Source organism: Cupressus sempervirens, chromosome 5 (genome assembly GCF_028749045.1).
Source record: "Cupressus sempervirens isolate cs-2001-9-10 chromosome 5, ASM2874904v1, whole genome shotgun sequence".
In the NCBI taxonomy this organism is placed as follows: Eukaryota; Viridiplantae; Streptophyta; class Pinopsida; order Cupressales; family Cupressaceae; genus Cupressus; species Cupressus sempervirens.
Genome location: NC_143122.1, coordinates 379,270,584 through 379,294,207, shown reverse-complemented (window position 1 = coordinate 379,294,207; position 23,624 = coordinate 379,270,584). Strand labels below are relative to the sequence as shown.

Here is a 23,624-nt window from a genome sequence, read left to right as displayed (position 1 = left end):
TAGTGAGTATTCAAGGAATTCTTAGTGAGTGCCAAGAATCAGGGGCATTCCCAGTGAGTATCGGAAGCTAGGTAATCTTAGTGAGTATCAAGCATCATGGACATTCTTAGCAAGTGTCAAGATTGAGGACTTTCTATGAAGGTGTCTAGATGGGATCAAGAGCATTCTCAATGAGTGTTGAAACTAAGAGGACATTCTAATTGAATATTGTAATTCCTCGAAAGCAATTAAGACAGAGACTCTACATCTTTGAAGGCTTACTTATCTAGGAAGAAAGCAACACCTCTTAGAGGAGAAGAAAGTGCTACAACAAATCAAGATAAGTTTGATCTTTTTAAATTGTTCTTAAACTGAATATGGTTAAATGTTTTTAAATTGACGAGTCTATTTATGAATGCATTGCAATTCTAACCCCAATTTGAAACTTTTATTTTAGGGTCACTGGATTAAACACTACCCTAGCAAGACACCACTAATACCAAATTTTGAATTGCTTGAGGACAAACAATTTTGGAAAGGATCCTGACTTTCAAGATAGAATTTAATAGTAAATAATAAGAATAAATATGTAAACAAAATAATGATAAATATAATTTATTAAATTATTAATATAATAATAATATAATGATGAAAAGAAAATATAATGCAATATTAAATGTTATAAATGAATATGCTAATAAAAATATTAATTAATAATCACAAGAACTATAAATGTTCAATCTGAAATTAATAATAATTAGAATGATATTTTATAATAACAGATCATATAATATATGAAATGAACAACGAATTGAATTGAAAAAATTAATTTCAATAAATAATATATTATATGATAGACAAATAATAAGCATTAAAAATTAAAGAGTATTGAAGTTTAATGAAATACATACGAAATCAAATAGCTATGTCCACCATCTGCGAGTGTCATGGAGGAATATTAAGTCACTTACATACAAATAGGGTGGCAGGCAAGAATAACATGATAGTTCAGATATCATCAGCATCATGGTGATTGACGTCGATGACAGTAGGGTTGATATCTAAATGCCAACAATCATTAACGCTACTCATAATGAAATGGCATGATTAAGGGAAGAACTTGGTTGCAATATGTTGCTGATAGGATAAAGATAATAAGTGATTATCACAGAAAGTTAATTATCCTATAATATCAATGTTTCTCTACCAAGTATCCAAGTGGTAATTGACAACCATTCTTGCATAAGGTCAAGATAAGCTCACTTTGCATTACTCCATTGAAGAACATTGTTAGTATCCATTGATGGAAAACTAAGTAAAATTCAAAGATCAAAAGAAGACTTTCGTAATTGAAAGAATCAGTCCGAGAATCGTGAAGGTTATAACTAGGTACATTACAGAAGAGGTCTAAACTGAAAAACAAATTCTTGGACTCAATCAAATTAGTAGTTGGAGGGAATGAAAACATTCAAATCAGCCTTGATAATAGAGAGCCAATCACTATTATTTCTCCTTCCCATGACTTGTCATCACCTCATCCTTAGCTCTTATCCATTAAGAGTGATGATTATATTCCAGGTGAGAATCCTCTACCAGGTCCTCCTGATTTCCAACCCTCTGTAGGGCCATTAAAAGCCCTGAGTGTCCCACATTTTGACGCCCCTTCTTGGCAGAAACAAAGCTTTCTCAAGAACAGGAGAGTCACTTAGAAAGAAATCTCTGAGATTGACAATTTGATCCAAAAATCATACAAGACTAAAAAGATCAAGGCGACATCCAGATTGGCAATATATTCTAGAAACTTTTGTGTCAAAGTGGCCAACAAATATCAGAGAAGAATGTAGAGAAGCTGGCATTATTGATTTTGAATTTTCCAGACTGAAGGTTGGTACTTTATTCATATGAAAGTTTTGTCAACAATTTTTGGATACTTGCAGAACAATTGGCAGAAAAATCAGAGAAGGTAAAGCAAACCAAAGATCAGTTAAAACAGCAGCTGCATGTTTTGGTAGCATATTTGAGATCTATTTTGACTTCATCTTCTACATCTACGGATGTGGTAATCACTCTGTCTGAGGTTACTATTGAGAAAGAAGTAATAGAAAATATCAGGAAGAATCAATCACCAGGAAGAGCAACCAAGGAATTGCTAGAATAAATGAGAGTTGACATCATGGTTTTCATTAGAAGGATGGAAGAAATTTATAAACAAGCAGCCTCTAAGAAGTAAGAGATCACCAAAACATTAAAAGATGCTAAAAAGGAAGAGGCGGCCACTTGGCAGGGAGTTTTGAAGGATCTCTATGAACTGATTAAGATGGATGATAAAGTTCTAATTACTGAGAACATTTTCCCAAAAGGAGAGGACAATTATTGTAACCTTTAGATTACAAGTGTAGAGTGGAAACTCGTGACTTACAACAAGATTTTTCCAAAACAAGAAAGACTTACAGAAATGTGTCAAAAGAAAGGAGGTGAGTGTTCAATATGATCTACTTTCATGTTACCTCAAATTCAGAGGAAGAAATTCTAAATATAAACATCTAGTCTATAAAAAATAACTTTCAGGATGTGGTCAACATAGATGTGCTTGGCAAATGAACTTTAGGTATAGAAATCATGAAGACTTTGAGCCACATATCTACCTCTTTGGCTACTTGCCAGAGTCATGTATCCGATTATAACCAAAGGCTGGAAAATGTTCAAAAGGATCACACTACTGGGGAATAAGAATGGTCAACATGATTGTGCCTAAGAATATAATCATGGTTCAAGCAGTAAGTGTATTCAGGAATTTCAAGTCGCTTCAAGAAAAAGAGGTCATTGTCTAGAATCTTACCTTAGAAGGCACCAAAGATGGTTTGGAAAAGAAAATTCCCTAGTAATTTAATTTTGTCAACTTAGGTATAAAGTCAAAGTCACACTCTTTATTTGTTTATTTTAATTTGCAAAAGTGACTTTAGTAAGTCCACATGAGAAACAAATAAGCTTTATTTTATAAAAAACTTAAAAAAATCATAAAGCTTATTTAGTTTTTCATTTTTTTGGCACAAATAAAGAAACAGTTACCAAGTTTGTTCTTAGACAGTTATCTTAGGAGAGTCTATATATACTAAAAGGGAAGCATTGTTAAGGACTTTTGATCATTTTCATAAAGGAAGGAATTATACAATTTTGAATTTGTATGAATCTGCAAAGGAATGGAATACATTTTGGAGATGTATTCTAATGTCTTTAAGTCACTGTCAAATTGTAAAATGATAACTATTGATGATGATATTTGTTTCCTGATGGTCTAGCTTGTGAAAGCAATAGTCAATCTAAAATCACATTGCATTCCTATTCATTTCTTAGAATTCTGAGTTAAACATTTTTTAATGAATGAGTGTGGTTGCCATTAAGCATACTCTGCAATGAATTAGAAGATGTTTTTAGAATAATATAAACTAAGAATATTATTTGTATGCGTATTGTTCTTGATCATCTGTTCTTTGTTAAAACTTAAGTTTTCTTTTTCACACCATAAATCAATATCATATGAGAGAGCTGCCCCTCTTGAAGAAAATTGTTGCCTCTTTATGATCTATCCAACCATTGGAACACTTTTGATACCTCTTTTGTATGCATCTTTGTAAATTTTACAAGTAGCAAATCTGTTTACCAACAGATTTTGGTGACTCAACTGGGGATTGAACAAGAAAATTCAAACCACTCGCATAGCATGGTTGAAAATGGTTTTGCCTCATGAGAATATCTTTCCGGTGCTTCAACTGAATCTTGGTTTTCAGGTTGACCAAGAAGATGTAATTTCTCAATTAAAATGCATTGGTATGGAGGTGGAAGCGAAGCACACAACACTATTAGGAGGTGAGCCAAGTGTTAGAAGAAGAAGAAAAAACTGTTGAGTTATTGAGCACACTTCGTCATGGGCAAAACTCGAACATCATTGAAAGAATCGTTGCTGTGCCATGATATAAAAGACAGAATATGCAACATGTTCAAGACTAGAGAAACCATAATAATTAATTTATAAAACTGGCTCAGAAAAGATACACTAGAGGGGATGGGAGCAAAGGACTCATCGACCCAAATTTTGAGCACTTCAAAGAATCAGTTTCTTATCACAGTTGCCTACAACAACAAGAAGGAATGTCAAATCATCTAGTAGACCTTCACCGCCCAAAGTCATTTCTTTGTCATCAGGGGTTCAAGCTCTAATCTTTCACTGAAAAATAGTTCTTTTGAACATAAACTTTCAGCCCGTCGTCATAACTACAATGGCTCAACAACCACCAGTCATGTGGGGTGCCACTATTAGTCTATTGAATTTGGGTAATCAATTGAATGATCTGCCATTCAGTCCAAAAAAAAATCCTTCAAAAATTCGCTGAAGATGGAAATGATACTGTAAATGATCAAATTAGAGTACTCTTTCCTGCAAGTGGTGTACTTTGAGTTATGCACAAATATGTTATGTCCATCTTTATGTTGAGACTTGACTGATATGGTTGCAGAATGGTTCAGCCAGCTAACACCAAGATCAGTTGATTCCTGGGCAATTCTTGTGCAAATGTCTGAAATTAGGTTCAAGACTGCAGAAGATGAACATTAGCTTCTTGCACAACTAACACAGAAGAAGAAAGAAATTTATGAGCTAGTGCGATAATTTGTGGCTTGATTCAATAAGATAGTCATATGTATTCCCGCGAATACAAGACCTGCATAAGAGAATTAGAAAACTTTCTTCAACGGTGCTCAGAATTCATACTTAAGCTTTCAAATACAAAGAGCTAGAGTTGCAACGTTGGCAAATGCACAAACTATACCAATCGAAGTCAAAGATGACCTACTCGGTTCTGGAAAATGGAGTAGGTATTTACAGAAGGGTAAGGGACAACAAGCAAGATCACTACTACTGATCCAGCGGTGCAAAAGCTTGCTAATCATTTTCTGCAGTTGAAGAAGAAAATACCTCAAAAACATCCACATTTCCAGGAGGAATTACATTCCATATCAGAAAAATAAGTGGCCCAAACTTCTATCTCCACCAGCACAAAATTAGCCATAGAACATGCCTCCTTTTCTAATTGCCAGGCTGCTACATGTGATTTACACTTGACAACTGACCATGATAGAGCTTCCTGTTCTTAAAAGGATAGGTTCATGCAGATGCGTCAGACAAGTGAAAGAATAGAATAATATGTAGCTTCTGAAGATCAAACAAATCAACCATTTGGACAGCCTTCCATTAACTTTCTGAAGTACGAGTTTGCCGATGAAGACATAGCTGACATTAACAAGCATTCATATAATGCCTTCATGAAGAACTGGTGATAGAAACTAGAGGAGAAAACTAAATTGAATATGAAAGACAAAGCCATAGAAGAAGTTCCAAAGCACATCCTTTTCTCGAAAACATGCGTCAGAAGATTCTTTGACCAAGGAATCAGAGAAAGAAAAAGCTCCTGCCACCACATCTACTTCTATACTTATGTTTGACTTCATTGATCATTGCAAAAAGACTAAGGTAAAAATTTCTCAAATAGAGTATCCAAAAGTCAATCCTCACGAGTTGGAGAATTGGATCAAGGTGTTAGCAAAGGCTCCATACCTAGGTCTGCAGTTCATCATGAATCAGATGAAAAGTTGAAGGTGGTGACTTAGAGGGACCCATGACAGAGGATGATTCTTTCATTGTAGCATCAAGTTGTCTAACAAGTCAAGCCTCTTCTATGTCTCCCTCTTCATTGTTGGTTGTAAGTTAAACAATTATATCATTGACTTCGGAGCATCAGATAATGTTCTGCCCTCTAAATTGCTAACGATCTGTGGTCTATGCAGCTCGATATAAGTTTGTTATCCTCAGGTTCAAGAGTTGGAGTTGTCCTAATAACTCCCGAAGGAGAAAAGTTTCACAAGGCATTTAAGTTGGCCTTTGAAACTACAAATAACATTGTGGAATATGAGGCCCTCCTTCTCAGCTCAAAATTTGCAAGGGAGAAACGAATTAGGAAGCTCAAGGTAATAGGAGGCATTAAATTAGTAGTCAAGCAGGTGAGGAGTCAATACCAAACTAAGAACAAAAGACTAGAAGGATACAAAAATAAGGTGATGAACTAGAATATTTTAATGCTTTCTTTATAACAGCCATACCTAGAGAGCAAAACATTAAGGTTGATTCAGATTGTCTTGCGGTCTCAGCTTCACTTCTTGTCCTGCATCTTGAATTTGTCAGAGATGTTTATATGGTTGGGATGATTTATAGGCCCGGGTTTCCTAACAATGACCAACACTGGCAAGTTTTTCATGATGACAAACATATTGTATTCATCAAAGGGCATGAACCTTTTTCTAACCTGGTTTTCAATGGAGCTTGCAATGCATTACAAGATCTAAAGAAAACATACAGGAAATCCTGATCTCATTCAATTAAAGGGTGATAATATTCCAAAAGTGTTAGTTATATTGGAAAATCTTTTTGATGGGGATGATAAAAGCAAGAAGGAAGATGGTCAGAAGCCCATGACTTCTTCAAAGCATGAAAAGGTTATCATTGGTTCAAAAGTTGATCCTAAGTACATGTTGGTTGGGAAAGCTTTGTTAAGAAAGGAAAAAGAGAAAAATGTGAATTTACTCAAAGATTACCATGATGTCCTTACTTGGGGTTATAACAACCTCAAAGATTTTAGGAACGAAGAATTTAAACATCACATCGCGTTGAAGCCAGGTCTTCTCCTTCCAGGAAGAAACAGAGGCATTTCAACCCATAGGTAATTGATGCCATATTTGTTGAGGTGGATAAAATTCTCAAAGAAAAGATCATCTTTGTGAAGAGCAGTACAGATATATGATCAGTTTGGTGAAGAGCAGCAAAGGCAAATCAGATATTGAAGATATCAGCAGCAGTAAGAGGTTTCGTATATACCTCTTGTATTGATGAACATTATTGTATATTGCATGTTTGTGCAGTGGGCTCATCTTGCATACTTTCTATAATTGTAATAACAACTCCTAACAGGGTTGAGGCTTCTAACAAGGCTTAGTCCTCTTATAAGGACTGAGACACTATACAGATGTAAAAGACACTTAACAGAGTCAATATCTTGCACCAGATACTTTTGATTAGTGAATCATTTTGTGGGTACCATCCCCATTGGGGTTTTCCCTTGGCCAAGGTTACCCTAGTTAACTGTTAAAATGCAAAGGCTCGTTGCTAATGTATATGCACTTCTATAGATAAGGAATGTTTCAATAATAGAATTGTTATTGTTCTCCAGATCTTGCTTTGTATTTATTGATTTCGATACTTGCAAGAATGAATTCACTAGATATAAATAATCTATGATAGGGTATGTGGGTGAATGGTCATGACCATTCACCCTTATATCTTAACATAGATTAGTTAGCAATAACAATTGCTAATGCAAATTGGTTAATATTACACCAATTCATTATTGTGTATAACTCACATAATACTTGCATGAACGATAATACCAAATAATAATATTTGATAATCAACATTTATAGTCAAACCGATAATGATATTAACATGTGAACTTTTATCAATGAAATATATATATGAGTGTATCAGTTGTATTCAAAAAACAATATGAGAATAGAATTGAACTTATGTATTGACAATATGTATATATACATATCAATATGTAAGTCATATTGATAAGTATATATGCATACAATTCAGATTTGTTATTCACAGTGTTTGTCTAACCGAAGGTACATAATTTAACACTCCCTCTTAGCTAGGGAATACAAAATATATATTTTAATAAGTTCACCTTATTTGGAAGAGTGATATCACCTATCTTGTGACATCAAAAATATAATATGCTTAAGAAAATCAAGTCACGTGATATTCTTCTTATATGTATGTCGAAGTCATGGTAAGTGCACTGACATCAAGTCTCATGATGTCTAACATAACACATCATGGCGTGTCACCATGATTATCTCATTAAAAACATAATGATCTACAATAGGTATCATGTCTCATGATATGCATCAAAATGCTCAAGAGATACTAAGTATGACATATTTAGATATCACCTCACTCATGATATAAAGGAGTATATTGAACATCAAGTTAGCATGATATTCATATGTCCTGGTTATGGTATGTGCACTGACATCATGTCACATGATGTCTACCATAACTCATCATGGCATATCCATAGATATTATGTCACACAATATCCACCATGATTATCTCATAAAGAACATATTGATACACAAACTATATCAAGTCAGCATGATATCTATCAATAAGTTCATGGGATATTAGCTATCAAGACATTTCCATGAATATCAAGTCAACATGATAGTAGACATTGTAAAGTTGTCACCTTACAATGTTGAATACAAGTGTACATTATCAGAGAGATTGTCACCTTTCAATAATGTATATAGGGGACCCATAAATTCATGGAGTTACACACATGACAATAAAAGATTTTAGATAGAGTTACCACAAATTCTCTCATGTGGTGTTGTCATGTCATCACACACATGACATCCCCCATGAACCATATCAAAGGGTGGATCTGCTATGACTCAATCTATTGGCTGAAAAATAATGACTTTCTCCTCAAACTTCTCTCTCAAAAGAAAGAATATACAAGGATAAAAGTAATAGATCATTGAAGCTAATGTTCCTTTTCAGCTAAGGCTTCATTCTCCAACTTATCAAGCTTGTACCAAAAGTACACAAAACTTCTTTCTAGCATGAGGCTTGATGAGAATGTCGGTTGTTTGTTCTTTAGTGATAATATACCTCAATTGAAAGTTAGAAAAACCATATCATCATGGTCTACTCCCTTTGAATCAATATCATTGGATGTCAACAAATGTAGATCCTCAAGTTGCTCCCTCTGCCACAAAGGCATGTCTTATCTGATTCCATAGTAACATGAGTGAATCTAATAAACTGTGGGTTTATCCCCAAATTTGGCTATAGTAGGCATTCATGCTAATTTGGCTTCCTCCAAGTACATTCGTTGACCTCCTCATCCAAGGTTGCTTCTAATATAATGTCAAAGTCCCTCTAAATGGTGTCTACCTCTGCAGAGGATGGATCTACCTCGTATTGCATGCAAAGAGTGGAACAGGTCTTACACCTCAAATCTTCTCCCAAAGAAGGCTATGACATCACCATGCATTTCTCACAAAGAGGTGGTTTCACCTTGCATTGCCTAATAGGGTGGTAAATACAACTTTATGTATCAAGGAAGGTAGTCTGCTTGATTTTTATTTTATTGCATCCTGTAGTATCCTCCCCTATTTTTTCCCAAATAAAGAAATTCGCAAGCTACTTTATGATATCAATTGATTTGCTTAATAACTCAACATAGCATTTTTGTCAAACACTTGGCACACATACTACAATATATAGGAAAATCTAAAACTTCTTACTTGCTAATTAAATATTAACTTTTTGCCATGTAAATGTGCTCATACAATTGTTTAACATGCTGCAACAAATATCAGTCTCGTATTCAACAACTACAATGCAAAAGTATAAAAATTTGACAGAAGAAACTTGGAATTAGTTGTTGTAGTATTTTTGCAGATGTAGTTGGCAGCCTTCCAAACCCTCCTGTACACGCACTGTAGCAAATTTAGTATTCATCCACACTGTAGCAAAACACTATTCACGCGCACTGTAGCAAAACACTATTTATCCGCACTGTAGCAAAACACTATTCACACGCACTATAGCAAAACACTATTCATCTGCACTGTGGCAAAACACTATTCACGTGCACTGTAGCAAAACACTATTCATCCGCACTGTGGCAAAACACTATTCACACGCACTATAGCAAAAAATTATTCATCCGCACTGTAGCAAAACACTATTCACACGCACTATAGCAAAACACTATTCATCCGTACTATAGCAAAACACTAAATGAAACCCAATGTGTTTGGAAACACCGTTAATCTTCTTGACTGTGTCTTTCAACAGCGAAGAGAATGCTAGCAAAGAGGGATTCCGTCCTCCAAGCCTGATAATCAGATATCTAGCAACATAACATTAATCTTCATCCAAGCATACTTAAAAGAAGCTCTTCCATTTCTTTTATAGTGTTCTCACAAGAGCTCAATCCTTCGTTTTCTCAATGTGGGATAAAACATAACTCCCTTTATGTAACTTATGTCTCCAATGTGTTATAAAATAAAGGGTACTCTTTTAATTTATGAATATTTCCCACAAACTATAGTCTATGCATTAATAAAGTTAAATATTTAAATTTAACTTTATAAAATAGCTTTATTAATGCATAACAAATCTTATCAATGAGAAACAAGTCTTCTTGTCGATTTTAAACAATTACCATCGACATACCGCTGCCACTAGATGTCCGACCATGTCCAAGATGACTTACTATAAATAGTAAGTATGCCCAAACTTGCCTCAAACCCCTCAAAAAGACCTACAACTGAAACTATCTAGGCCAAATGGCCTCTATGTCCCTTTAATGTCCTGGTTAGCCTACGGGACCGTGGGGAAATAGGCTAACGACAACATCATACTATGAATGCTAAAAAGGGGACATTACACATCCTCTTAAAAGTTGGTCCCTAGTAAGAGGATTCTCAAATACATTTGATATTCAAACCTTGGTGCCATCCTCTTTATACTCATGGATTGTCCTCAGTAAACAAATAAGTATCCAACAACATAGAAGTCAAACTTGTTTACACACTCCAATCATTTTCCTCTCCTCAACTCCCTTCTTCGGCCATTTAATCTCTCCCATCAATATGTCAGCTCATTTAAATTACCTGCATGAGTACCACCAAAATAAGTGACCAAAGTACCTATGGCTTTCATAGTAGAGATACGAAATGTTCCTTCGAATCAAGAGCATCTTCTGTCATGTTTGAGCATACAAATCTGCCTTCCATCTCAGTGCAGTTTAAAGGTTGTAAGATATACTGATGATTTAATGTACCTTACTTCCCAATTAAATAATAAAAAATATATTTGATTGGGCATCTATCTTTGAACCCATATTACTCCCATATAGATATCAAGTTCAATACACTTCTAGAATTGAGAACTCGTTGGTGATGCAGGTCGTTGCTATGCAATTGACCATATCTACTTACCACCGTGCTTTCACCCTTAGTACCTTTATAGTATGTCAACTATTCTGATTGGGCAACGAGTCTAGTTACCTTCACACTTGATCAGTCACGATAGGATTTTGGGTCCTTTGCAACTTATTCGATAATAGCATCCTCTTTATGGTTACGGGTTTGTTTGTCCACGTGCTTGACCTAGGAAATAGGATGTGTGTTCTTCCTTTATACTCCCCTCACAAATGGATTTCCTTGGGTCAACGTAGTGACCCCGCTCCACATCACTTCCTTATCAAATTTAACTTTAGATGCACAATGATCTGTACTGAATTCCCTGTGTTGATATATTCTAACCCAATCCTTGTTTGTATTTTGATAGCAGCCTTGTTTGACCTCGTACCTCCTCTATGCATATTCATAGTGGGGTCTTTGCCTTATGTGGTAGGTGGACTAAGGAGTTTGATGTGTGAATAAAAAATAATTGTTTCTCCTTAGGATCCACAGTCTCTTTGCTATCATAGACCCATGTTATTCATGAGGTGTTTGTACTCCACACACCATATTCCCCCTCTACAACAGGTTGACCCAAACATGGTGGACTGCATACCCAAAGTTGACAACCTCATCCCTTAGCAAGAACATATGAATGATTTTCTCAATATTATTTACCGTGCTAAGATCCTGTTTCACAAGACTGTCGACACAACTTTGACAGTATTTACACATGATAACAAAGATAAAAGGATATATAAAAGGTAAATATGCATACATAATGGATCTGATATGGATCTTGCTTCACTGTGGCTCTGATACCATGTTAAAATACAATGGATTGTTGCTAATGTATATGCACTGCTATAGATAAGGAATGTTTCAATCACAAAATTGTTATTGTTCTTCAAATCTTGCTTTGTATTTATTGATTTAGATACTTGCAAGAATGAATTCACTAGCTATTAATAATCTATGATAGGCTATGTGGGTGAATGGTCATGACAATTCACCCTTATATCTTTACATCAGTGTTCCATGGGGACGGGTCCTCTATGGTTTTGGGGTTGTACCAGTACCGGGGATGAAACGAGGATGCAAGGACAGATTTTTGTTGTCCCTTAAGTCGTCCCCTTTTTGGCAAATTTGGAAATGTCCCCGAAACGGCCAAACTATTTTTCGGGAAACTTGGGGACGACCAGCAGTACCGGGGACGGTTTTCACATTCCCTATCTATTCCCAAAATTGCTGGCCATCCCCTTTTTTCCAGCCAATCTAGTAAAGGCAAAACACCCCCAAAAAATCATTTTATAGATAATTTTGATGTCCATGGAGGCCCCTAGTCATCTTAAAGACATAATAAAAATATGGAAACAATATTTGGTCCATTAAAACACTAACTCTTCTACTCATTTTTAAATATGAAATACTTGCTAAGAGAAAGTAAAAAACGTTAAAAACATAAGAACAATAGCAGCAGTGAGGAAAGATTGTGTTTAGCAAGGAAAGATTGCATTTAGTATTTACCAACTATTCTAGTTGGACTTCTCTTTATTGCATTCTAATTTTAGCATGATACTTGGAGGCTTTCGGAATTTTGATTTTTTCTATATATGTATGTGATTGTTACATCCCAATTTTAAAATACTCTTTTATAATGTTAGTTGCAATTTCAAGTTCATCAAGGACAATGAACCACAAGGGGAATGGTATGTTACATCCCAATTTTTGACCTAGCTTGAAATATAGCCATTTAGGTTTACATGAAACCAGTCGGCAGTTTAATTTGATATAATCTGGCGAAATGGTAAGATAGTTGGTCGTTATGATTTCAAGTGAAGATGACATGTTAATTGATCGTTAATCGCAAATTCATGGAATTAAGATAAAAGGTTAACTGTTATAATTATTTATGATTAAATAATTTAATTACTAAGAAATTCCTTGCCGGGAGCATGTCGAAGGGGTGGAAGCATTGTCAAAAAAGAATTGGGGAGGGCATCACCATCACTGGGTAGACGGGTAAAGGAACTAGCGATTTGAAATAGAATACATCTGCAGGACTTGCATGAGTTATTTAATAATTTAATTAAATTGATTGAATTTAAATATAAAACGTATCTTAAAAGATTTTATTTTGTCTTTCGTCATATTATTTTTAATAAAATATTTAATTACGTGCCTTTTAATATTAAAAAATGATTTGGCACCATTATCATTTAATAATTTAATAATTGTGCATTATAATAATAATAATTGTATTATTATAATCTTCGAATTTTAATCTTCCAATTCTTTCCAACTTCTTATTCTTTTCTTTCTTAGTCAATTTAATATTTGGAATCCGAATGGTTAGCTTGGGAATTTGAATAGCTTCTTTATAACTGATGGTAGCCGTAAGGTTGGGTTTTAACTTATTTAATAAACCTTTAAACATTCTCGGCATCATCCTTTATCGGCATCCTACATCTGTATTCTTTTTCAACATTCTTTCCTAGCCTTTAGCGTCCATCCTTGCTCTCGGCTTTCAAGTCATTATACTTCCAAACCCTTCCAATTAGCATACGAATGAATTGCAAGGACAACAACAAGTGATGAAGTTGTAAAATATCGTTGTGATCTTAAATCTGATAACACCTGGGAATCACCGGCTTGGAGGCCTGAATAGGGTGAGGAGGTGAAGAGAACCGTCAAAATGAGATTGACTTCAGTAGTCATAAAAACATATATAAAACATTTCTATAGCTTATGCACGTTTCACTCAAGAAGAATGTTGTCAATTTTATGATCTTTAAAGAATATAATCACTGAATGTGAAATGATGATTGTATGTAATCTTCTTGAATAATCGTTCCGGATACTTGGGACTCACCCGACTATGTAGCCAAGAAGAGGGGTGATGAGGTGTGAGAAAGGAATCATCAATAATATGAACCAGTATCAGTTATGACATTTCAATATTTATCATTAATTAGTAGCTCATGCATATTTCTGTTATGGTGATCTCCTGCTGCCAAGTTGTATGGCATGTTATATATCATGATGCCCAGTAGATGGAATGATGTTCCCTATCAATTCCGAGTAGGGAGGGCCTTTCTCGTTAGAAATCGTGTGGGGATATATTGTGGTCTGAGGTTGGGTGGTTAAGCCCCTGACAATGTTTCACCTCTCTCAAGATGTCAGATGTGCATCAGACAGAGATAAGCTATGTATTCAATTGTTTTATCGAAAAACAAGTATTATCATTTTTATTTATGAAGAGGTAAGATTAAATTGAAGTATTTCTTTGTTATCATCATTTTATTTTCATATATATGAATAACAAATGTAAGTATATTTTCTAATCTTGAGATACTGTAACAGTTGAGTAATCAGAGGAAAAGGAATTTGAAGCCCTAATTGATTTGAGAGATGACTGGAACCCTAAATGATACAGTGGTATCGGAACCCTGATTGAATCCATTGTATTGGAAGCCCTATTGAAATCAACAGTATCGGAAGCCCTAATTGAATCTGTGGTATTGGAAGCCCTAGATGAATCCGTTGTAGCGGAAGCCCTAAGTGAGATAACGGTATCAGAAGCCCTAAATGAACCGAAGGCAAATGATGCCCTAATTGATATAGTGGTATGTGATACTCTAATTTAAAATATAGTGTTATTTATTTAAAATTATCATTTGATTTTAAGATAGTGGTTTGTAGATGATAGTCATCATATGAAATTGTTATAGTGTATTTGTAGACTAACCTAGGTGGTTGCAGGTGCATCCCTAGTTTGATTTGAACTCAGTTTTCTAAGGTATGTGGTTTTTAATTTTTGTAGTAATTTAATTTGATGGTACTTCAAGTATTTAGTTAAGAAATTTTGTTAGAGGTCATACCTGGCGATTGGATAAATGGACTAAGGTAGTACCCCATTCCGTAGATCCCGTTAAGAAATGCTTTCCCCTTTCGTTTGCTCCTACAACCACCTGTGCAACATTTTCCACAATAATAACAAGTTCTCATGATAAATCCATATCAACATACAATATAGATAGTAGCAAAGAAATTAGTTAATTACCATCATTCAGAAACAAGCAACTGCTAACTACTATCACCAACATATGACAAGTAATGGCTAACTACCTTCATCAACATATGACAAGTAACGGCTAAATACTATCATCAATAAATGATTATACATAACAATTGATTTCAACCAATTTCATATGAAACAACAGTCACATATAACCTGGTTATGTGATTTGGAACCAATTTTTTCTCTTGGAGAGTTATTTTCGAAAGCTTCATCTTTGAGTAGGTGAGAGGATTGAAACCCTCAATCTCGAACAGTGGACAGAAATCCATTGTCACTTGGAGACATTGTATGGGTGTTTCACATTGTATTCCAAGTTCCATCTTTTCCTTTATCCAATCTTGTTGTAATTACTATATTTACAATTGGATTTTATTCTGATATTTGTGAAGAACTTCAATGAAATATTATTTGTGAAACTGTATTTCTACATGATTATACATAATAATTGATTTCAACCAATTTCATATGAAACAACAGTCACATATAACTACTCTTTTCACGTGAATAGGAAAAAAAACAATAGCTTTTAACTAATCATCTCAACAGCTATAATAAGTTCAAAATTTTGGGATGTAACATACCCCTCTTTATGTTTTAATCGTCCCCGATGAATACCACAAATAAAACTTAAAAGTAACATCTATCCTAAATATTACAGCTATAAAAGAACTAAAGAAAAAAGATCAAGCTCTAGCCCTGGAGAAAAGATGAGGGTATTTTTGGAAAATCTCATTGTATTCTTCCCAAGTACACATTATCCTCTGCGTACTGATCCCACTGGACCTTACACTGAGTAATACTATTGTCTCCAATCACTTGGCCTCAACAATGAAATCTTTATCATATTTTCCTCCCTATTTACTTTGCCTCAACAATAGTGATTTATAATATCTATAATAGTGTCTGCTTTGATACCATGTTCATTTTGTGTGCTCGTTAAATCACTTACTGCCCTCCTAATCATAAATAATACTCAATTGTCTCCCCCCAGCACAATTTCTTCATAGTAATGTATATTGTGTGTGTATTCTGAACAATGACAAAGATTTATTCTTCCTTTATTCTTATCGATGGTGCCCCTTCACCAACGGTTGCCAAACTTGCAATTTGATCAATTTAATTATAATAAAACAAATATATTATATTATTATATAATATAATTAAATTATTATAATAATTATGTATTAATTTATATAATTATATTATATCGCATTAATTATATAATTATTATATTAGCAATAATTATATTATCACAACATTTGTATTATCTATGTTAGTATGAAGGAATCTGACCATAGCTACAATAACATTAACAAATTTCACATAAAAGAAAGCTTTTGATCGAGGAGATTAGATTTAGAGAGCTTAGATATTTAGAGGATACATCAAAACTCAATGAGATTTAAATGTCCTTTTAAACCTTCTTTAAATTCAGGGGAACATTTTCTTGAAGTTAATTTTATAATTTTCTCCGATAGATATCAAACTATGGCTTTTTTTTTTTAAATACAATAAAATTTCAATGGAGATTAGTGCAATAGTAGTAAATATTAAAAGTAAACTATCTTCAATATTTTTTTAATATGTTACAGCTCAATTGAAATTTGTAAGTATTTTAAGGACTAAATTTTCATTTCCAAAAGATAAAAATAAATACATATTTAAATATATTACAAATATGTAGAATATTTTCAATGAAATAATTATTTCTTCAAAACTGAAGGAATTTATAGCATTTACCTGTGCATAGTCTATGCAAATATAAGTTATTGTTCGAAATCTTTTCTTTTCATTAAATTCATCTTGTTTATCATTTTTCTTCTCTCTTCCTTTCTTCTTATCACTCTCATTTTTCTGTTGACCTTTGTCTTCTTTATTCAGGACATCTATAATAGATGAATCATCATCATTAGCTCTAGAACTCTTTATTTCCTACAAATAGTGAGAATTAAGAGTTATGACCATTTCATCTATCTAAACGTTCAAAATGTAAAATATTTCTATAAAAAATTCAGAAATTATAAAAAAATTACTGAACTAAAAGTCTAAAATTTAGTTAAAAGATTATCAATTTTTATTTGAAAAATAAAGCAATATATAAAACATAATGTAATTGATAAAAATGACAATGTCATGTAAGATGGAGGAAGCTATCAACAGGATGAACGACACTAAGTATATTACATTTCAAATTGATTCTAAAAATTATATCTATTAGCCTAAATGCAAATTAGCAATATGATTGATCATGAGAATCTTCAATTAAGAGAACTAATTGGTGATGATATGTTATGAACTATACATGTTTACCTTGGGTTTATTCAATACAATGTAAATATTACAACTTGATTATGAGGGTACGATCAAGATCAAAATACTTAGCCATCATAAGGGAAATATACAGGAAGCTAACTCTTTGAAGTAAATAAAAAGAGTTAACCTTTCGATGCAATTAGACTAAATTTTCTATATCATTCAGACTAAGGTTCACATGTTATATGGATAACTTAAATTAAATCAAATAAATATAATAAGACTTTTATTGATTTCTTCTAACAACGATCTTGGTCAAAAGGAAAGTGTATGCAGGCAAAAGGCGAACAATCAAATACAAAGTCAAAGCAGCAGAAATGCAGCTACTAAAAGGGAAACTACAGAGAGAAACATACAAAGGAAGAATTCAAATTGAGTGAATTGAGGAATAACCCTCATAAATTTCATAACTTCTATGAATAGGGGAATGTCGTTACATTGATTTCTGTATATTTAATGGACATAAGTCCTTCGGTAAGACTGGAGATTTTCTGAACTCCTTTCTTTCCTTTCAATGCTCGTCTGAACGAAGGAAGCATGTATGAACTTTATTAATTATAATATAAAAATTTGGCTTCGGCCTTTTAACGATTAAAAAAAAAACAATATATAAAATCATATAGAATTATTTATTTTAATGTAACTAATTATTTTTTCCCAGTAAATGTGCCATTTAGTGATAGCCTTATTAGCTAGGCTTAACTGGAGGCCTCTTCTAATTGATCACATTAAAATTAAGTTTGATGGGCATTTATAACAGAACCAAGCTCTTTTGGAATGTGGTATGTCATGGTAAATTATAACTTCTTTTTTTAGACTATAGATAGCTTGTTCTATATGTACGTTCTATAATTGTATCAGCAAGCATTACAAAAGTGATGTTATCAGTGTTGCTTCATTAGCTGAATTATCTCCCTCTTATTCATGTGTTTTCTTTGATTTTGTATTGTATTTATATTTAAGGTATTAGGAATAATCAGCACTCATGTTTCATTGACTCAAATGATTGATGAAGCCATTATTAATATCCTTTCTTCAAAAGTATAATAGTCATGAGGCTATTTTATTATCTTGAATGGATAGATGTATTTGAAATATCATTAAAAGACTAAAACAGGGATGGTGGCAGAAAATTTTGGAATGGAATAGAGAACATTTTAGGATAATCTTCATAGAAAAATTGTTAGTAAAAGGAGGAATTACTTCCTTAAAAGGACAAAATTCTTAAAGAGGGTATGAACAGAGATTGCTAGTTTAAGGAGAAAGATATGTTACATAATATGACAATCTATTATATAAGGAAGAAATCATCTAGAGACAAAATCAAGGGAGATATGGCTATCAAAAGGAGATAAAAATTCAAAATTCTTCCATAACAACACAAACTTCAAAAGAAATATTAATAGGATATCAAATATTAAAAATAGGAATGGATTATGATAGATATCTTGGGGGAGTTGAGAAAAAAAAATGCTGATTTTAATCCGAAAACGTTTAATGACCTAGAATGCTTGAATCTGGGGGCCCAACAACACCTTCTTAGGAACATCCCTAGACTAATTAGAGATGAGGATAACTTCTTGAAAAATAGATTTGTGATGGAAGCAATTAAAAAAGAGTTCTTTGAGCTAGAGATGTACAAATATTTGTTTATGATTTTAATATCTATTGATTTTATTATTTATGAATTAAGATGTTTCTTACATGCAATATTTTTAAAATTGCAGATACATTTTCTCTTTCATTGAGCCTATTGCGTAATCTATTAGATATATCGATAATAACTCTCCTAATCTTGGAGAGATTTATGAAACCATTGATAGTGTGCTTGTGCAGATCAAGAAAACTATTCATAGAAAAGACCCTAATTTGGGATTTTATAAGAATCATCTTAGGCCCATTGTGATGTGACAATCTAACTTTAGAAAACCCAACTTCGTATGGTATCCAATGCTCTCAACCTCAAATGGTCTACATCAGGACCTAGGAGGGCTCCATCTAGTGATAAATCTAGGTGATTCTCAAATTAGGCTTCTTTAAGGCCTTTTGAAAAAAAGTACAATGAAGATGATGTTACTAAACTTCGCAGTGAATAGCTTGCATTCACCAATATTTGTGGTCTATCCTTTCGGAAACCAAAGGTGAGGACAAACAAAGCTACATCAGCTCAAAATGACCCTACTGGATAGTCAATGTGGCATTGTAGGGATGCACCAATGCTAAGACTCAAGAGTACTTGTCATTTGTCTTCATTCACAGGTTTCCAATTCCTATATTGTAGAGAGGAATTGGTCCACGCATAACTTCATCCAATCAATCAAGAGCAAGAACCTTACCTCTAGATGATTTGAGAAGTTAGTCGTTGTTCACAGTGCATTGTGGCTATGTAATTAGCAAACTATTGAGCATTGTTAGACTCCTTCCTTATATTGGGATGTCAATCCCAAAGATGCTTTACAAATTTAGGATGACACACCTTTAGGATTGTTTGGAGTTGCATTGGTTGAGAAAGACCCTCATCCTGGTAGTGACTTAGATTCTATCTTTAAATTTGATTTAGATTCCAAGATATGTAATGTGTCTGGACAGTTATATATTTTATTTGTTATATCTTGACATTATGATTACTATAGACTTATATGTTTATTGTTTAGTAGTTTAGTATTTACATTGTATGTTATTTCATGGTTGAACTTGGAGCCTTTGGGCATTTTTGCTATGTGTGTCATATATTGGCAATGAAAGTATTTGAAGTTAGTTAATCTGTTTATTGAATCACGTGTGAAATCTCAATTCAAATTTGATGCTATATATTAAGCTTCTAAAATGTCTATGATGAATGCTTTATCAATGTTATGTATATTTGAAATTTCTATGTATAAAAATTTCCCTTTTCTTTAATAGTCACCCCTACCGTCAGCTAAAAATTGGCCTTGAAAAGTACGATTATAGAAAACATGTCCCACCGTCCCCGTTCTCATAACTTTGTAGAGCATAGGAAATAGTAGATGAATTAATCCAAAAGGAAATGACATGTACATTTTTATCAAAAAATCAGAAATAAGGTTGAGTTGACAATGAACTGTGAATTGTAAGTTGTATTTAATACAAAACAAAGAAAGGAATAAGAAAGTGACAATTGAAAAATAAAAATCAAATACAAAACAGATTTATCTCATGATTGAGGGGCCTTAAAATTATTAATTTCTTAAGATCCAGCTTGTATTTGTTAAAGTAACACTCCCCTTTGAAGAGTCACTAAGGGAATGTTAGTAAACTATAATAGGTGCTTGGCACAATACATAATGAAAAGAATTTTGTTTTGGCTGCTTTGTTATTTGTCTTCCACTTGATAAATGTTAAAAACAAATAAGTAGTTAACCTCTTGGGGTTAATGCACAAGAGATATAAAGAATCTTAACATTTTAACCAATGTGTCACCCCGTTATAGAGGGGAGAATGTACATATAAGAGATGCAATTACCAAAAGGTTCCACTCTAGTAGAAAAACCCCAACTGAGTCTGGGAGGCCAAATGGAAGGTGTCTTTCCATACTCCTGGGCTTAAAAAATAAGAAAGTAGCACCTAAGTTCCATTCAAGTAGAGCCACCCCCAATGGGGTCATGAGGCCAAATAGCGAGGACCAGTTTCTGCTCTTTAGATTGATGGAAAGAATAACTTTGAAATACCTTGTATGATTTTCCAAGGAAAATCATTAAATAAACTAGTTAAATCATATGAATATGTTCCTACCCCTAGTAGGAAAGGTCAATGCTTTTGATTGAGATAATGTTTCTAGTAGAAAAGATATATTTTACAAATTATGCTTCAAAAGCATTACCTAGGGAGTCATCACTACCTTTGAAAACCAATCCAAGAACTAGAAGATGTCTATGAGTTTTCCTTTGCCAAATTCTTTTTTGGTCATGTCATCCCACTTCATTGTAGCCCATTGCTCTCATTTTAAATAAAAAGTTACCCCTTGGAGATCATAGGCTAACCCTCCTAGACAAAGAGTATTCCACAGTTAATGTTCTTATAGAGGATATAAGGAAAACTTGGAAAAGGACAAGTTGCTCTATTGTGATGAATGGGTAGACTGATGTTAGACGTTAGTTACTCATCAGTATGATTGTCACATCGGTTGTTAGTTCTTGTTTCTCTCAAAACCATGATTTGATCAAGAAAGTGCAAGGATGCAAACCTCCAGTTTAGCATTTTGAGAGATGCTACAAAGAAGGATGGGTTTTTTAATGTTGTACAGGTGATCAACAATGGAACACATGTGTGCAAATCAGCTGGTTGGAGGATGCTTACAGATGTATCTTTTCATCCCGGTGTTGTGTACATGAATTGAAATGCACAGGGAAGATACGATGTGTGAAGCAAGTGGTGGTAGAAACTAGAGAAGTTCAAATGTTCATTTGTAACAATCACACCTTCCTCTCTTTAGATCTTTTTCAAAGGAGATCCTCAAACCAGCCGAGACAAGGCATGCCACTTACTTCATTTTATTTAAATATTTCACTTTATGGAAACAAAAAGAGAAATTAAAATTTTGGAACTTCAAACATTTGTATTACAATTGTAACAAACCTTAAATTGTGTCACTTATTTCATCTTGTTGGAGAGGATGTTTGAAGTGCATTAACATCTTACATTGATGATGATAAATTCATAGTGCATTAGATGGCCTAAATCAATTTCTCCTCAAGGAAAATCAGTCTAACAAGAAATCCTTGGTGACAATTGGTGGTCGTTTGTAAGGTAATAAATTGCCGATCTTATTTAAAATTACATATTTGATTACATATTTTCATATTCAAATTATAATTATAGTTCTTATTAACTTTTTGTGTGCATTTTGCCAATATATTTTCTCTTTCATGTCTGCCAATGTAGATGTCATTAAATACGCTGACATAGACTCTCCCATCCTTGGAGAGATATATGAAATATTTGAAAATATTATTGGGAAGATAACACAAACAATTTTAGATAGATATCCTACATTGGGGTTATATGAACAATATATTAGGCCATTGGGATGCCAAAATAAATTCTAGGGTGTCTCCATGGAATGATCCAAAGGTATTAGACGGGTTCACAATGCACATGGTCCATTGATAAAATGTATCCAAAGGAGAAAGCATCCATACTTATAGCATTAAATTCCTTGACTTTACAAATCGTCATGGTCCAACATTAAGTATACCACTGCCAAAATTGGAAAATTGTGTTATCTCAAAAGACCCCATTAGATGGTAGATATCATGCGAGAGGGGTACAACACAATTGAAGATGCTTGCCTATCACCTCCTTGCATAGGGTGCCAGTTCCTCTATTGTAGAGAAGAATGGTCTACATAAAGGTTTCTCCACTCCATGAAGAGGAATAGACTTATTTCTAGACAAGCGGAGAAGAAACTGGACATGCATAGTGCTCTTTGACTTCAGGATTGTCAGAATGTAGAGTATCAGTAAAATCAACTTTATGGTGGGAGGTTAATCCTCAAAATATGGCCCAAATTGATGAGGAGACACTAAAGGGATTGGTTGGGATTCTATTGGATGAGTTGGAGCATGACAATGGCAATGACTTGGAGGACCCTAATTTTGATAGATGCAAATTAAAAGCAACAGTGTACCTTGTTTTATTGTATTTTGATTTCATTTTGTTATTGAATATGAACCTATATGGAACCAATGTAGCCTTGAGGAGTTTTGTATGTTATTTTTTAAAATCAAATGAATATTGAAAATGAAATTATGAATGCAAATTGAGTATTAAAATGTTCTAATCAAGCTGAGTACTGAAATATTGTAAGTTAAGATTCTATGATGTAAAAAAGGTATGCTTTATCCATGTTTTCATATAAATATGATGCATATATGCAAATTTTCCTATATATTTTAATTTTTTCTTATATTTTAAATAGTCATCCCCTTTGTCTTCCCCTAGCCATCCCCAAATTTGGCCAAAAACAGCAACTTCGGAAACTCATCACGCATCCCTGCATGTCATCCTCATCCAAGAAACATGGGGCAACCTTGTGCTTCAATGATTACCTAACATTATTGCAAGGTCTCAACCCAGATTTTAGAAAATGTGCTTGTGTGTGTGTGTGTGTGTGTGGCAGGAGATGGGGGGGCAGAAT

The 23,624-nt window shown here is 33.6% G+C and overlaps 1 protein-coding gene across 12 annotated transcripts in view; it reads right to left on the bottom strand.

Annotated features, from left to right (window-relative positions):
• The window catches only part of LOC149556350 (uncharacterized), a 184,571-nt gene that overhangs the window by 95,012 nt on the left and 65,935 nt on the right, over nucleotides 1-23,624 (bottom strand). For 8 of the 12 annotated variants that reach the window (XM_089830621.1, XM_089830622.1, XM_089830620.1 and 5 more), the window contains one exon: nucleotides 16,895-17,086. The exons of 2 other annotated variants lie outside the window; for them this stretch is intronic. In XM_089830621.1, coding sequence (XP_089686747.1) covers nucleotides 16,895-17,086 — 192 coding nt within the window. Of the gene's footprint in view, nucleotides 1-14,954; nucleotides 15,045-16,894; nucleotides 17,087-23,624 lie in introns of all 12 variants that reach the window. 2 more of the 12 variants (XM_089830625.1, XM_089830624.1) reach the window with 1 other exon arrangement.